This window comes from Bison bison, unplaced genomic scaffold, assembly GCF_000754665.1.
Source record: "Bison bison bison isolate TAMUID 2011002044 unplaced genomic scaffold, Bison_UMD1.0 scf7180017864092, whole genome shotgun sequence".
NCBI lineage: Eukaryota > Metazoa > Chordata > Mammalia > Artiodactyla > Bovidae > Bison > Bison bison.
The window spans coordinates 1177502-1191420 of record NW_011494664.1 but is presented as its reverse complement, the minus strand read 5'-3'; the positions used below and the strand labels follow the sequence as shown (position 1 = coordinate 1191420).

At 40.1% G+C, this 13919-nt stretch overlaps 1 protein-coding gene across 3 annotated transcripts in view; it reads left to right on the top strand.

Annotated features, from left to right (window-relative positions):
• The window catches only part of ART3 (ADP-ribosyltransferase 3), a 46540-nt gene that overhangs the window by 31404 nt on the left and 1217 nt on the right, over positions 1 to 13919 (top strand). The window contains exons 4-11 of one of the 3 annotated variants that reach the window (XM_010838143.1): positions 4192 to 4224; positions 5150 to 5176; positions 6154 to 6183; positions 8324 to 8356; positions 8953 to 8985; positions 9619 to 9651; positions 11388 to 11420; positions 12720 to 12749. In XM_010838143.1, coding sequence (XP_010836445.1) covers positions 4192 to 4224; positions 5150 to 5176; positions 6154 to 6183; positions 8324 to 8356; positions 8953 to 8985; positions 9619 to 9651; positions 11388 to 11420; positions 12720 to 12749 — 252 coding nt within the window. The remainder of the gene's footprint in view (positions 1 to 4191; positions 4225 to 5149; positions 5177 to 6153; positions 6184 to 8323; positions 8357 to 8952; positions 8986 to 9618; positions 9652 to 11387; positions 11421 to 12719; positions 12750 to 13919) is intronic. The other 2 variants (XM_010838144.1, XM_010838145.1) reach the window with 2 other exon arrangements.

Sequence of the window (13919 nt, the reverse complement as noted above, 5' to 3'; positions counted from 1 at the left end):
TCTATCACAACAAACTGGAAAATTCTGAAAGAGATGGGAATACCAGACCACCTTACCTGCCTCCTGAGAAATCTGTAGGCAAGTCAAGAAGCAACAGTTAGAACTGGACATGGAACAACAGACTGGTTCCAAATTGGGAAAGGAGTACTCCAAGGCTGTATATTGTCACCCTGCTTATTTAACTTATATGGAGAGTACATCATGCGAAATGCCAGGCTGGATGAAGCACAAGCTGGAATCAAGATTGCTGGGAGAAATACCAATAACCTCAGATATGCAGATAACACCACCTTTATGGCAGAAAGTGAAGAAGAACCAAAGAGCCTGTTGATGAAAGTGAAAGAGGAGAGTGAAAAAGTTGGGTTAAAACGCAGCATTCAGAAAACTAAGGTCATGGCATCCGGTCCCATCACTTCATGGCAAACAGATGTGGAAACAGTGTCAGACTTTATTTTTGGGGGCTCCAAAATCACTGCAAATGGTGATTGCAGCCATGAAATTAAAAGATACTTGCTCCTTGGAAGAAAAACTATGACCAACCTAGACAGCATATTAAAAATCAGAGACATTGTCGACAAAGGTCCGTCTAGTCAAGACTATGATTTTTCCAGTAGTCATGTATGGATGTGAGAATTGGACCATAAAGAAAGCTTAGCACTGAAGAACTGATGCTTTTGAACTGTGGTGTTGGAGAAGACTCTTGAGAGTCCCTTGGACTGCAAGGAGATCAAACCCGTCTATCCTAAAGGAGATCAGTCCTGAATATTCATTGGAAGGACTGATGCTGAAGCTGAAACCCTAATAGTTTGGCTGCCTGATGAAAAGAACTAACTCCTTGGAAAATACCCTGATGCTGGGAAAGATTGAAGGCAGGAGGATAAGGGGACAACAGGATGAGATGGTTGGATAGCATCACCGACGTGATGGACATGAGTTTGAGTAAGCTCCAGGAGTTGTTGATGGACAGGGAGGCCTGGTATGCTGCAGTCCATGGGGTCGCAAAGAATCAGATGTGACTGAGCAACTGAACTGAACTAACACCACGGGCCCTTCGGGCTGTCTCCCCTTGGCTTGACAGAGTCCTCCCTCAGGGTCCACCTCCTGGAGTTTCACCACCTGGCTACTCTACATACTAGCGGCCCACCCAGCATGTCTTTCAGTCTCAGAAGGGCTGTGAGGTGGAAGCTGTTGGCGTATCTCTGTCCACCTTGAGGCCTAGCAGGCCAGTAGGTTTGCACACCTCACAATCAAAGTCCAAGCCCTGCAGCTCCTCTGACCTCCCAGCAGACAGAGGGCCTTCGCAGAGTGAGGGCCTGCCTTTGCAGACCCTCCCTGCTTCACAGATCTCTCCGCAGGGTGCCTGTCCCATCCTGATGCCTTTTTTCATTCCATCCATGGGAATCTTTTGCACCGCTTTGGTTGTGTAAGAGCTCTTCAGACAGCTTCCAGTTGGTTTTCTGTGAGAATTGTTCTATGTGTAGATGTATTTTTGATGCATTCATTGGTATGAGGTGAGCTCCATGTTCTCCAACTCATCGTCTTGATCTCTCCCCCAACCCTGCTACTTCTTTCAGTTCAGTTCAGTCGCTCAGTTGTGTCCGACTCTTTGCGACCCCATGAATCACAGCACGCCAGGCCTCCTTGTCTATCACCATCTCCTGGAGTTCACTCAAACTCAGGTCCATTGAGTTGGTGATGCCATCCAACCATCTCATCCTCTGTCGTCCCCTTCTCCTCCTGCCCCCAACCCCTCCCAGCATCAGAGTCTTTTCCAGTGAGTCAACTCTTCGCATGAGGTGACCAAAGTACCGGAGTTTCAGCTTTGGCATCATTCCTTCCAAAGAAATCCCAGGGTTGATCTCCTTTAGAATGGTATGGTTGGATCTCCTTGCAGTCCAAGGGACTCTCAAGAGTCTTCTCCAACACCACAGTTCAAAAGCATCAATTCTTCGGCGCTCAGCCTTCTTCACAGTCCAACTCTCACATCCATACATGACCACAGGAAAAACCATAGACTTGACTAGACGAACCTTTGTTGACAAGGTAATGTCTCTGCTTTTGAATATTCTATCTAGGTTGGTCATAACTTTCCTTCCAAGGAGTAAGAGTCTTTTGATTTCATGGCTGCAGTCACCATCTGCAGTGATTTTTGAACCCCCCAACATAAAGTCTGACACTGTTTCCACTGTTTCCCCATCTCTTTCCCATGAAGTGATGGGACCAGATGCCATGATCTTTGTTTTCTGAACGTTGAGCTTTAACCCAAAATAGTTTGATTCCTGCTGCTGAAAACCCTAATGGGAACTTAAACCTAGGCTCAAAACGGGAGGAGAAATGCAGTCTCATATAAATGGATCTGTGTTAAACATTAAGAGATACCTGTCTTCTACTATGGGATTCCCAGGTGGCTCAGTGGTGAAGAATCCACCTGCCAGTGCATGAGATGGGAGTTCGATCCCTGGGTCAGAAAGATCCCCTGGAGAAGAAAATGGCATCCCACTTCAGTATTCTTGCCTGGGAAATCGCATGGACAGAGGAGCCTAGCAGACTACAGTCAGTGGGGTCTCTGACTTAGGTAAACAACAGCAATCTACTAAGGATAAGGCTTTCAAATTTTTTTGCCTAACACTTAGAGTGCTTGTTTAAAATGTAGATTTTAATGCAGTAAAGTTATCTTTCCCAGAAATTATGTATCAGTAGTCCTGGCTAGAGTCTTAGAATTTACAATTTTAATAAGTGCCTGGGTGATCCTGAGGTGTATGATTGGAAGACTATGTTTTGAGAACGTGAAAGTGTTAGTCACTCAGTCGTGTCTGACTCTGTGACCCCATGAACTGTAGCTTGCCAGGCTCCTCTGTCCATGGGATTCACCAGGCAGAAATACTGGAGTGGACTGCCATTTCCTTCTCCAGGGGATCTTCCCGATACTTTGAGAAACGTGCTGTTAATTTGTGCTACAGAAAAAAGATGAAGGCTTTTAAAATTCCCCAGTGCTTGTCCCCAGGCTGAATCTATCATGTTGGTAGCTTTTTCATCCACAGCTCCCCTCACCCTCACCTTTCCCTCAACTAAAACTTCTGGGTAAGGCTTGCACCCACTCATCACCTGCTGAGACAGCATTTTCTAATAGTCTCTAGAACTTTCAAAAAAATGTCTTGTATAGCCAAACACCAAGGTTGGCCTCAGGGTACCATCCAGATTCTTACAGATTTCCTGGGCCAGTAGAAACTGGACCAAGTCACCTGGATTCTTGTTGAAACTCCATAAATGGAACAGGATCTGAGGGCAGTTGTCAGTGAGCATGTCTCATAATGAAGCCAGGTGTTTGATATCTGCATCTTAGATTGAGAGGTTCATTCTCAGGGAGTTGAAGTTCCAGATGAGGTGTGTGAGCTAACCAGACTAAGAGAAGAAAACAGAAGAGAACATATGACATCTAGACCTTCCTGTGGTGTCTGGGAAGCCCTCCATGACTCATGCTGGCACCAAAACTAAACACCCTTTCATTGAATTTCTTGGCTTAGCCTTTGTTGGGCAAGCTGGCAGATTCCCCTTTATGTCAAGTCTCAGAGGAGTCACTGCAGCACTCATTGGTGATTCTTTCTAGGGCATCACGAGCAAGAGGCTCGCGGGCCTATCCACACGTGCCATTCGATTTCATGTTCCTGCTCTCCAGAAGATGGCGCATTTCCTTACGCGCGGATCAGTGTTCTGGGGCACATCAACTGCGTCTCTCTATGTGAATGCAAAGGATGCTGTTCATATATTCCAGGATCTTGAAGCTCTGATTGAGATTCTTTTTCTCCAATGGGTACAAATTGTCATAGTAAAGGGATAGGTTAACTGTTGAGGATATTTAGTATCTGAAGAGAGGGTTAGTTAAACAGATAAATTTTCTGCTAATTTTTTCAGACTAATCAGTGTTATTGTTACCTTTGGATGGGATTCTGGAGGTTATTTGAAGCAATCTCCCAAAAAAGACATAAATGAGGAAACTGAATTCCAGAAAAGATAAGTGTTGTATCTACATCTACTGCTCTTTAGTGACTATACTATGAAACAAAAATGTAATTTACTTCCCACTAAGTCATAAGTCTCAGAGCTGACAGATTACAGTAGCAACAGACCTATTTGAAGTTTTTAATAGGGTAGATTATGTCTAACTAATAAAACTTTCTCTTTGTGTTTCAGGACTAAAAACTGAAAGTTGTGTTGAGAACATGGGTAAGATATGCTTTAAAGTATTATCTCTGTAATGGGAATTTTGTCAGTGTTATTTCTCCCTGGAATAGGTCAGAGTCACCCCACTATACTGTCACACTGTCGGCCCTTGCTTTCTCAAGGAAGAGTTGTGCTGCCTCTCTTACCTTCTCAGGGGGAGGATGCAGGGATCCACCTTAACCCTACCCCAGCTTTGCCTGTGGCTGTTCTCTCAAACACTGCATTTGCCTTATGCATGCCGGGACTCTGCCAGCTCTGACCCTAGTCCATCATTACAGGAACTTAAGGGCTCCTGAAAACCCCTACATGACTGCTATGCACAGAGTAAGACTCATATTCCTATGTTTTGGCATCTTGGGAAGTAATATTTGGGAGACTGAAGAAGGAATGGAGTGAATATAGCTCAGGGGGAAAGACTCGGGGGGACAAAATGGCTTGGTCTGCTTTCTCAGAGGAAAATAGGAGAATATAACAAAAATAATCTTTCTTAGAGGGCCATGGGAAAGAATTGGAAAGGTAAATAGGAATTCTAAGAATGTTCAGGAACATTTGATGATGTTCCTGACATCATCAAATTAGACTCAACAGATTTTAACTGAAGTTGCGAGAAAATGCCTTGGGCTGGTACATACTTTGGATGGATCCTATTTGAAGATTTCTTTGTTTAAAAAGTTTGAAAAATAAGGGTCCATTTCTACCTGTTTTCCTGGCTAGTTTTTCTGTGGATTCTTCTTCACATAATTAAAATGAATCTGTAACCATTTGTTTTCAAGATTGAAATTTTATTTCTCATATTGCCATATTTTGTTTGTATCTTGGATGTAAGCCAACTCAAATCTTTATAATTAATAAGCATGTAAAAATAGACTGAACCTGACATTCACTTCTGAGTATAGTACTATGTAATGAAAGCATGTTTGTATTTTAGACTATTTTCAACCTGTCTACAACCCTGGTAAGTATGCTCTAATTTTTAAAAATAACCTGTACATGGGTGTTTAATAGCTCTTTCCTGTTCAGCAAATTCAGTTCTTAGCTGAAGAAAAGAAGTTCTTTGCACCTATGAAGGAGTAACTTGGCAGATAGGAAGTGGGGAAAAGAATCTATTCTGGGGAAATTTACCTCCCTTCAAATGAGAGGGTGGGCTCTCTGGACATCTGAACAATGTGGGAGTAAGGTTGGTGGGACCCAAAGAGCTAGGCACTCTTGACAGGTCCAAGGTCTCTTAATAGGAGAGCTCTATATTAAGTCATTGAGGTTAGCCTGTGTGACACCAGACATCCAGATGAAAGTGTAAAAAGTTAATATTTTTGCCTTTCTTAAATAAGCTGGTGTTTGATATCATTTGACTAAAACGTCTGGGTGTAGACGTGCCACTCCCCCCCCGCCCCCCGCTGAGTTTCCATATGGTGATATGGCTCAGGTCACTTCTTTGTATCTAAGTTCCTTGATGACATGTTTGGCCCATGTGGCTACAGTGTGAAGAGAGAAAAGTTTCTAGTCTTTGCTTAAGTATGCAGGTTACTTGATGTTTAGAAGGTATTTCCTGTCCTTGTGTGAAGCATTTCATGCATCTGAGGACTTGGTTAGTAACACTTCTTATTGGCTCAGGCAGCCACAAGTTTTACTGGTCTCTTCACAGGGACTTCAGCTACCTCTTCAAGACAGACGTTTTTCTAGCTTGTGGAGATTGCTAGAAGACTTGCTATATGTAACAGTTTTTCCTGGTAGAAGGGGCCAGAGGACTGTTCAGCCCTATTAGCCAACTGTGTTTAGTTTGTAGCTGACACTTAAATTTAGTAGCATTAGTTTACTGGATATCAAGTGGATCTTTATGGCCATTTTACTTTAAAGTAGTTGTGCTGTAACTATGATAACTCCCAGTTACTTTGGTCTGTTTTTGAAACTGATGAGTTTCTTTTTGTAACTTAGGTGAGGAAAACCAGAAGCTGGAAAACCCTGGTAAGACATTTTCATAAACTCTGGGAGCTTAGATTTGTAGGGCAACTTCCTTAGGGGTGGGAGCAGGTGGGCATAGAATGGTAAGGAAAAGTGGGAAGAGGCAGAACCCACCTGTAGCTTACGAGTTTGATGTATCAGAGGCCCTCCTGAGTTCCAGGTACCCTTCTTAATAAGGATGGTACAGCAGCTCTCTCTGTCTCTTAGCTAACAATCCATAGGTCATCCCAGCAGAACAGTTAGAGACATCACACGTGGAACTAGTGTGATGTCTAGAAAACCTATTATTTTTTGCTTTATACTCCTGTTACATGGATAGAGGAAGGTGTGATTAATTGTTTCACAAACTCTTGTAACCTAGGGTGTTCATCAGGGGCATAAAAATGACATTTTTTCCTAAATTAAAATGATTATATATATACACACACATATTTAAATATATGCCAATATATATATATATATGTGTATATATGTGTGTGTATATAATTATTTATATATATATGTATAGTTGCTATTAGCTGTATTCATTTGATATTTAGTAAATTCTAAAGTATGACTCATTCCCAAGTTTTTTGGTCTTTTTAAAAATAATATTCTTCAAGGGTGCTGGGACACAAACATGCTCATAAATTATTGATGAGATTATAAATTCAAACTTCTCTGGAGGACAATTCCAATAATTTGTAACACTAGTCTTAAAATGTCCATACGTTTTAACCTAGCTGTAACACTTTTAGATATTTGTCCTAAGGAAATAAACATAAAAGTTTGTGTACAAAATATGTATAGACATGTTTGTACAGTGTTATAGTAGCGAAAATTTATAAAGAAACTTAGTATCCAACAGTTGGACATTGTTAAATAAGTTACATTCTTATTATGAAACACTAACCAATTTAAAAATCATGTTTTCAAAAAATATCTGAAGATATGTTACTGTTTTTTAATCACTGATTGTGTCTGATTCTTTGTCAGTCCGTGGACTGCAGCCCACCATTCTCCTCTGTCCATGGGATTTCTCAAGCAAGAATACCTGGAGTGGGTTGTCATTTCTTTTTCCAGGGGATCTTCCCTACCCATGGATAGAACTCATGTCTTCTGCCTTAGCAGGCAGATTCTTTACCACTGTGCCACCAGGGAAGCCCAAAGATAAGAGAAAGTACTTACAATACAGTGACAGTAAAAATCACAGGATAAAAACAAACTCTGCTCAATACTGTGTAATGGCCGTAATGGGAAAATAATCTAAGAAAGAGTAGACATATGTGTATGTATAACAAATTCACTTCACTGTACTTCTGAAACTAATACATTGTAAGTCAGTTATACTCCAATAAAAATTTTAAAAAAGGATAAAAATAGCATATGGAATATAATGTCAAATTTATTTTACAGTGTTGAACAAACTTCCATTTATAAGATAAATAAGTACAAGGAATATAATGTACAACATGACTATAGTTAACAGCTGTGTAGTGTATTTGAAAATTGTTAAAAGAGTAGATCCTAAGAGTTCTCATCACAAGGGAAAAAAAATTTCTTTTTTGGTATTTATATGAGATGCTGGATGTTAAACTAAACTTATTGTGGTAATCATGCCACAATATATGTAACTCAGGCCATTATGTTGCACACCTTAAACTTATACAGTGTTTTATGTCAGTTATATCTCAGTAAAGTTGAAAAAGTAATGACAATGTATGTAGCATATACTCATATACATATATTATAGCATATATTTCCTTCTTGTACCAGGAAATGTACCAGTATTAAGAATGAATAGCTCTGATATCTGGGATTATGAGTAATTTTTAATAAATCCCTGTATTTTTCTAAATTGTCTATAATTATATTACTTATATAATCAAGAAATTTTATTAAAAAAATAAATCATGACAAGTATAGGTCAGAGTCTAAAAAATATAAATCAATAGAGATATTTCGCTTTATCTAAAAAGTGCCTGGATCACTGGCCATAGTTCTCTCTGTAATTTAGGCACCAGTGTGCTAAATCTCCTTCCTTTTTACTGAAAACTCTTAAAAACTTTGGGAATGGGTCATCTCTCACTTGTAAATAGTTATATAAGGTTAATTTTCAAGCTTACTGCATTTATCATTACATAGTTCCTATTCTCATCTTTAGAAATGAAAAGCCAGGAACCCACTGTCTTTCCTGGTAAGTGATCCTTTATTTACTCTCTGAGACTAGCTTCAGGGTTAGAAGGAGATGTGAGGACTCCTAGAACTAAGGACATTACTGGACATGTAGAGTTTGAGGAATAAGTTAAGCCAAAACAGAGGAACTCTAGTTACTGAGAGCTGCTTATGTTCCATGTAATAATGTATTTAGCACTTTTATAATCATCAGTTACTACAAACCTGCAAGGTTTTTCTTTTGCATAAATAAGGAAATAAAGGTCAGGGATTTATTAAGCCTGCCCAGTCAGAGAGCTAATAACTGTAATGACAACAGAACTAAACCAAGCAGAGTCTTAGACCCAGTACTGTTTCATTCAAAAACTGGTGTACTCAGATTGCCTTACGAAGATAAGGTTGGCTAGATCATGAAGTCCTTGAAGTCCAGCATCAGGAGTTTAGGCTTTGTCCAGTCTGAGAATGAAGAGCAATTAGAAGGTGTTTTTATTGTTACTGTTCCCCACCCCCACTCCCCCCTTTTTAAGTCTTGGAGATGGGGGCTGGTATACACAAAAGGGAGCATTAACAATGCAAGATAGTTGATTAAAATTAACCAGTATTCCTTTCTGTCTTCAGGTATGAAAAGCCAGGAAGCCACCCAGATACCTGGTAAGACAGCTTTATTTACACTCTTGGTCCAAATATGAGAAAGAAGGCTTTCTCCGGGTATTAAAGAGAATATTGTCATGAGACAACTAGTCATTAATACTTCCTTTACAGCCTCCTTCCTGCCTGTCTTTCTACAGAATTTTAGCTGGAGAAGAGAGTAGGAAAGTGCCTTTCCTCCCTAGTGTGTGTGCATTCTTGGAGCAGGACAGTTAGCTCTGTTGGGGGCAGGCAGAAGGCAGGCTGCTGCAACCTGGATGCATGCAGCCCAGCCTTAGATTCCACAGTTAAAGGTATTTAGTAGAAACTTCCGACTTTATGCAAAAGCTGATTGTTAGCTTTAGCTATTAATAAAAGCATCTCGGCATCTAGGATCTGCAGGTAACTAAGCATAGTATTCTCCTGGCATAGAGGCAGACTTAGTGAGGCGCCATGACAGAAGGCTTTTCTGAGTCTGGCATAGATTTGCACAGTGAAGGTTCATGTAGCCAGAACTTTGTAAGTAAAAGCCAGAAACTGCAGTGCGGGTGGGCTCTCTGGTGCTTGTATCACTTGAGTTCATGAGACAAGAAGCAGTTTGAAAATTGTACTTATTGGAACAATCTGCAAGTCACTGAAAATTTCTTTCTCATTTAGGAATGAAAATTCCAGAATCTTTTTCACTACCTGGTAAGTAATGTTAGGCATGCTGGAGAGGAGACTGCCAGTCTGGGAAGTATAGATAGAATTGTCACCATTACATATGCAGGGAGGCTAAGTACTTTGCGCAAGATCACATGAGTGGAAGATCTAGGTTCTTATAACCAAATTGTTGTTCAGTTGCTAAGTCATGTCCTACTCTTCGTGGCCCTGTGAACTACAGTATGCCAGGCTGCTCTGTCACTATTTCCTGGAGTTTGCTCAAACTCACGGCCATCAGGTTGGTGATGCTGTCACCCCCTCCTCCTCCTGCCCTTAATCTTTCCCAGCATCAGGGTCTTTTCCAGTGAGTTGGCTCTGTATCAGGTGGCCAAAGTATTGGAGCTTCAGCATCAGTCCTTCCAAGTTCCGGGTTGATTTCCTTTTGGATTGACTGGTTTGATTTCCTTGCAGTCCATGGGAGTTTCAAGTGGGTAGCCATTCCCTTCTCCAGGGAATCTTTCTGGCCCAGGGATCGAACCCCAGTCTCCTGCATTACAGGCAGATTCTTTACTGTCTGAGCCACTAGGAAAGCTGCTATGACCAAGAACCAGTTTCTTAAAATTTATGGCTCCTCAAGTGTTTTTCCAGTATATTTATCATGCATATTTAACCTACCTTTAAGATATAACTATGAAAACAAGTATTTTAAAAAGTGTGAGGCTATTGCTGAATGCAAGGCTTGTGAGGGGCCTTGAGTTTCTATGGCCGGAGAAACTGAACAGTGTGACTCCCGTCAAGTCAAAAGGACCTCAGAACTTATGCTAATAGGGGAGGAAAAAAAATTAAAAGGCCCTCAAACTTAATTTTTATCTCTGAGACAAGGAGAAGACAAGGAGAAGGTTAAAAAAAAAAAGAAAAGACATGATCTACTATTTTACCAGAGAGCTATGGACAGTAATAAAACTGCTCTATGCCTAAGAATTGTCATCTTTCAAATGTGGCTAACACACATATGTTGCCTTATGGAGATACCTGTAAGGCCTATGAAAACACAAAATCTCAGGGTGCAAGCCCCTATCCAGTGCTTATAAATACTTCCTTTTGAATTCATAAGGTGTTTTGAAAATAATTTTTGGTAGGTTTTGTTATTATGGAATGATCATCTGTTAAGGAAATAGATTTCTGGCATCTGCTAAATGGCATCCATCCACACAGCACTGAGCTTTGCTTAACATTGCTGCCTTTGGGTACTGCGTGCTGTGGGCAGGAACCAGCCGTTCACAGTTCACTGTGACCAAGAGAGAGAGGTTCCAGCAACACTTTTATATTCACCCAGATTTGAATGATTGAACTTACTTGGCCACAACTTTGGAAGTGAACCTCTAGTGACCTTGATGGCACACTTTGTCTACATCTCTTCAGCTCGCTGGACCCGAGTGTACATAGTACTCTCATTGGCACCGTACTAGGCACACTGGGTTTTGAAAGGCAGTTGCTTAGCAAGGTATGGGGGATGCACATGGTCTGTGTAGACAGACCCAACTTCATGAAGTCTCTCCTCTGCCATTTTCCTCTTGGTAACTTTGTATAAGTTATTTCACTTTTCTGGACCTCTACTTCTGCATCTGTAAAACAAGGAAAGCTTCTGTCTTGCAGAACTAAAGTCCTAATTTAGGATTAAAGTCCTAACGAGATAAAGCCCTGACAAAACAAATGGTGGGTTAAAATAGTAAATGGTAGTTGCCTTTACTATTATCTGAATAATAAATCTTTTTCTCATTTAGGAATAAAAATGTTACAACCGGATGAAAAACCTGGTAAATTCTTTTTAGAAAATTCTTTTATGTATGTAGGGGTGGAGGCACCATGGGGTCTGAGTCCTTTACTGTAATCGCTCACTGAGCTCCATATTAAGGGGTCTGGACACTTGGGCTGTATAGCTTGACATCCAGTCTGCAAGCCACAGGGGAGGGCTGAGGACTCCTTTCAGTGTGAGCAGCGGACTGCTCTTAGGGCTCCCTGGGCCAGGCAGAGACAAAGGCAGTTGACCTGAAGCTGGGACAGTTGACCTCCAGCTGCGCCTGTCTATTCCAGAAGGGGCAGGTTTCTCCAGGTGAGCAGGCTACTGAGGGAATCTGTAGTCACAGGAATGGCAGCATCAAGGAGGGGTGTGTGAGCCCTGCACAGCGTGGGACATGCTTTCTGCACTCCTTACTGCATGCTCCATGTCCTCCAGCAATAAGCCGCTCAGTTTTGCTGGGACTGTTTTGTATGTATTGTGCCCTTTCTTAGAAAACTGTTATAGTGCAGGCTTTTTTAAAGGTGATGTCAAAACATTTACACAGAATCTCATATAATCCAATGAGAGAAGTACTGCTACCATTTCAGAGATGAAAACATGGAATATAGGGAAGTTAAGGAACCTGTAAAAGGCTAGAACGAGACAATCAAGACCCAAACTTATCAAGTTTTGTTCATTTTCTGTTGCATGACACTTGTCTACCAGCTGGATGTAGTTACAGAAAATACACCTCTAATCTGGGCTTCTAGAATTGGCATTTGGCTTCAGAGCCATCAAAATATGGAAATATTGCAACATTTTAATTTTAACACACTTGGAGTTGGAATAGCGTAGTAATTAAGAGCAGAGGCTTTGAAAGCAGGTATTGCTCCCACTGATTACCAAGCATAAAAGTTGTGATTTTATGCAACTTTTGGGGAAATCTGTATTAATATGGATAACTCTACTACCTAGTAGGGCTGTAAGAAGTAAAAGTGTTAATGTACATTAAGTATTTGGTCAATGTGTGACACAGTAAGCATTCAGTAAATGGTAGGTGCTGTAGTTGCACTTGGGAATCTGAGGTTAATACGTAAAAAAGACTTCTCTATAAACAAAATTTTAACTTTTTAAAATGGAAACACACATACATTGTAAAAAAAAATTTCAAAGCATGCAAATAAGTAAACTTAGACCCTCCCCCCAATACCTGTAAGTCTAATATCCTGACCTTCAGTCCCACACCCAGAGACAACCAAGTTTGCTTAATCATTTAATGAGATTTTTTTCTCTTTGGTGTACAATGCAATTAACTGAACATCTGTTTCTATTTTAGAAGACAAAAGCCAAGATATCAAACAGCCTAGTAAGAAATATTTCTTTTCCTTAGTTGATAATGTCTGTTTCTGCAATATACAAAAACTGAGAAAGTTTTTTTTAAAAAAAGACATCAATCTCGAGTTTAAAGCATCCTAACAGAATATAATGTCACATCCAAATACTTGTATGTGCGAATGGTGGGGGCAACTTGATTTTGTTTCTTAAGCAGTGATTTTCAACTGTATATAGAGACTACTTTTTCAGGCAATGGTTCTCAACTCTATCAACCCAGTTCTTTTAGAACAAATATTTTATAAAGGTATTCTGAAATAAAATTCTTAGTTAAGACCCACTTGCACCCATAAAAAAATCAAGTAATGTCCTAATGATATAACAAAATTATAAACATTTCAGTATGTAAATAAATGCCTACATTATTCTACATAATGAAGTAGTCAGATGATTCTATTTAATTACACAAATAAATTTGGATTTAAGAGAAACCTGGAAGCTATTCTATATAAGAAAAATGAAAGTGGAGAAATACTGTGGGCTTATTAGGTAGAAACTAATTAGATACTAAACTAATAATCTAAACTTATTATATAGAAACTAATGTCTATTAAAACTATCCAAATACATTTTGCCTATATGTAAAACAGGTTCTGGATATAAATACATTTTTAATTTACATATATGTCTACCAGTGCATTTGAAATTTATGTGGAAGTGGGTCAGTTTTTCATTGTGCAAGACTGTCCACAGCATGGTACTGGTCTTCTACTTCTATACCCCACTGCTGTGATAATCAAAAAATATCCTGACAAGTTTGCAAACTGCCTCTTAGTAGGCCCTTGAGAACCCCTTGAGAATCACTGCTCTCTAGTAGCAAACTAATGCAGGAGTGTATCCGCCTGTCCATTTTCCCATAACTGCATGTTTATGATTATGGCAAGCAGATACATTGATGATTTGAAGGTTTTATAATATTGCCATGGTTTCACTTATGAAATGTGAATGGTGAGCCCATCTGGGTCTTTCCAGTCAGTCTTCCCTGGTAGTCTAAACCAGAACACAGTCAAAAGTCAGACATCTACATTAAGGGCAGTGTGAATCACACCATCCTGGATGGCTGGACTCTACTGAACCTCTCTCTGCTAGTTCAGATGGAAGGGAAGTGGTTTTCTCCAGAGTAGTGTTTTTTTTTTTTTTTTTT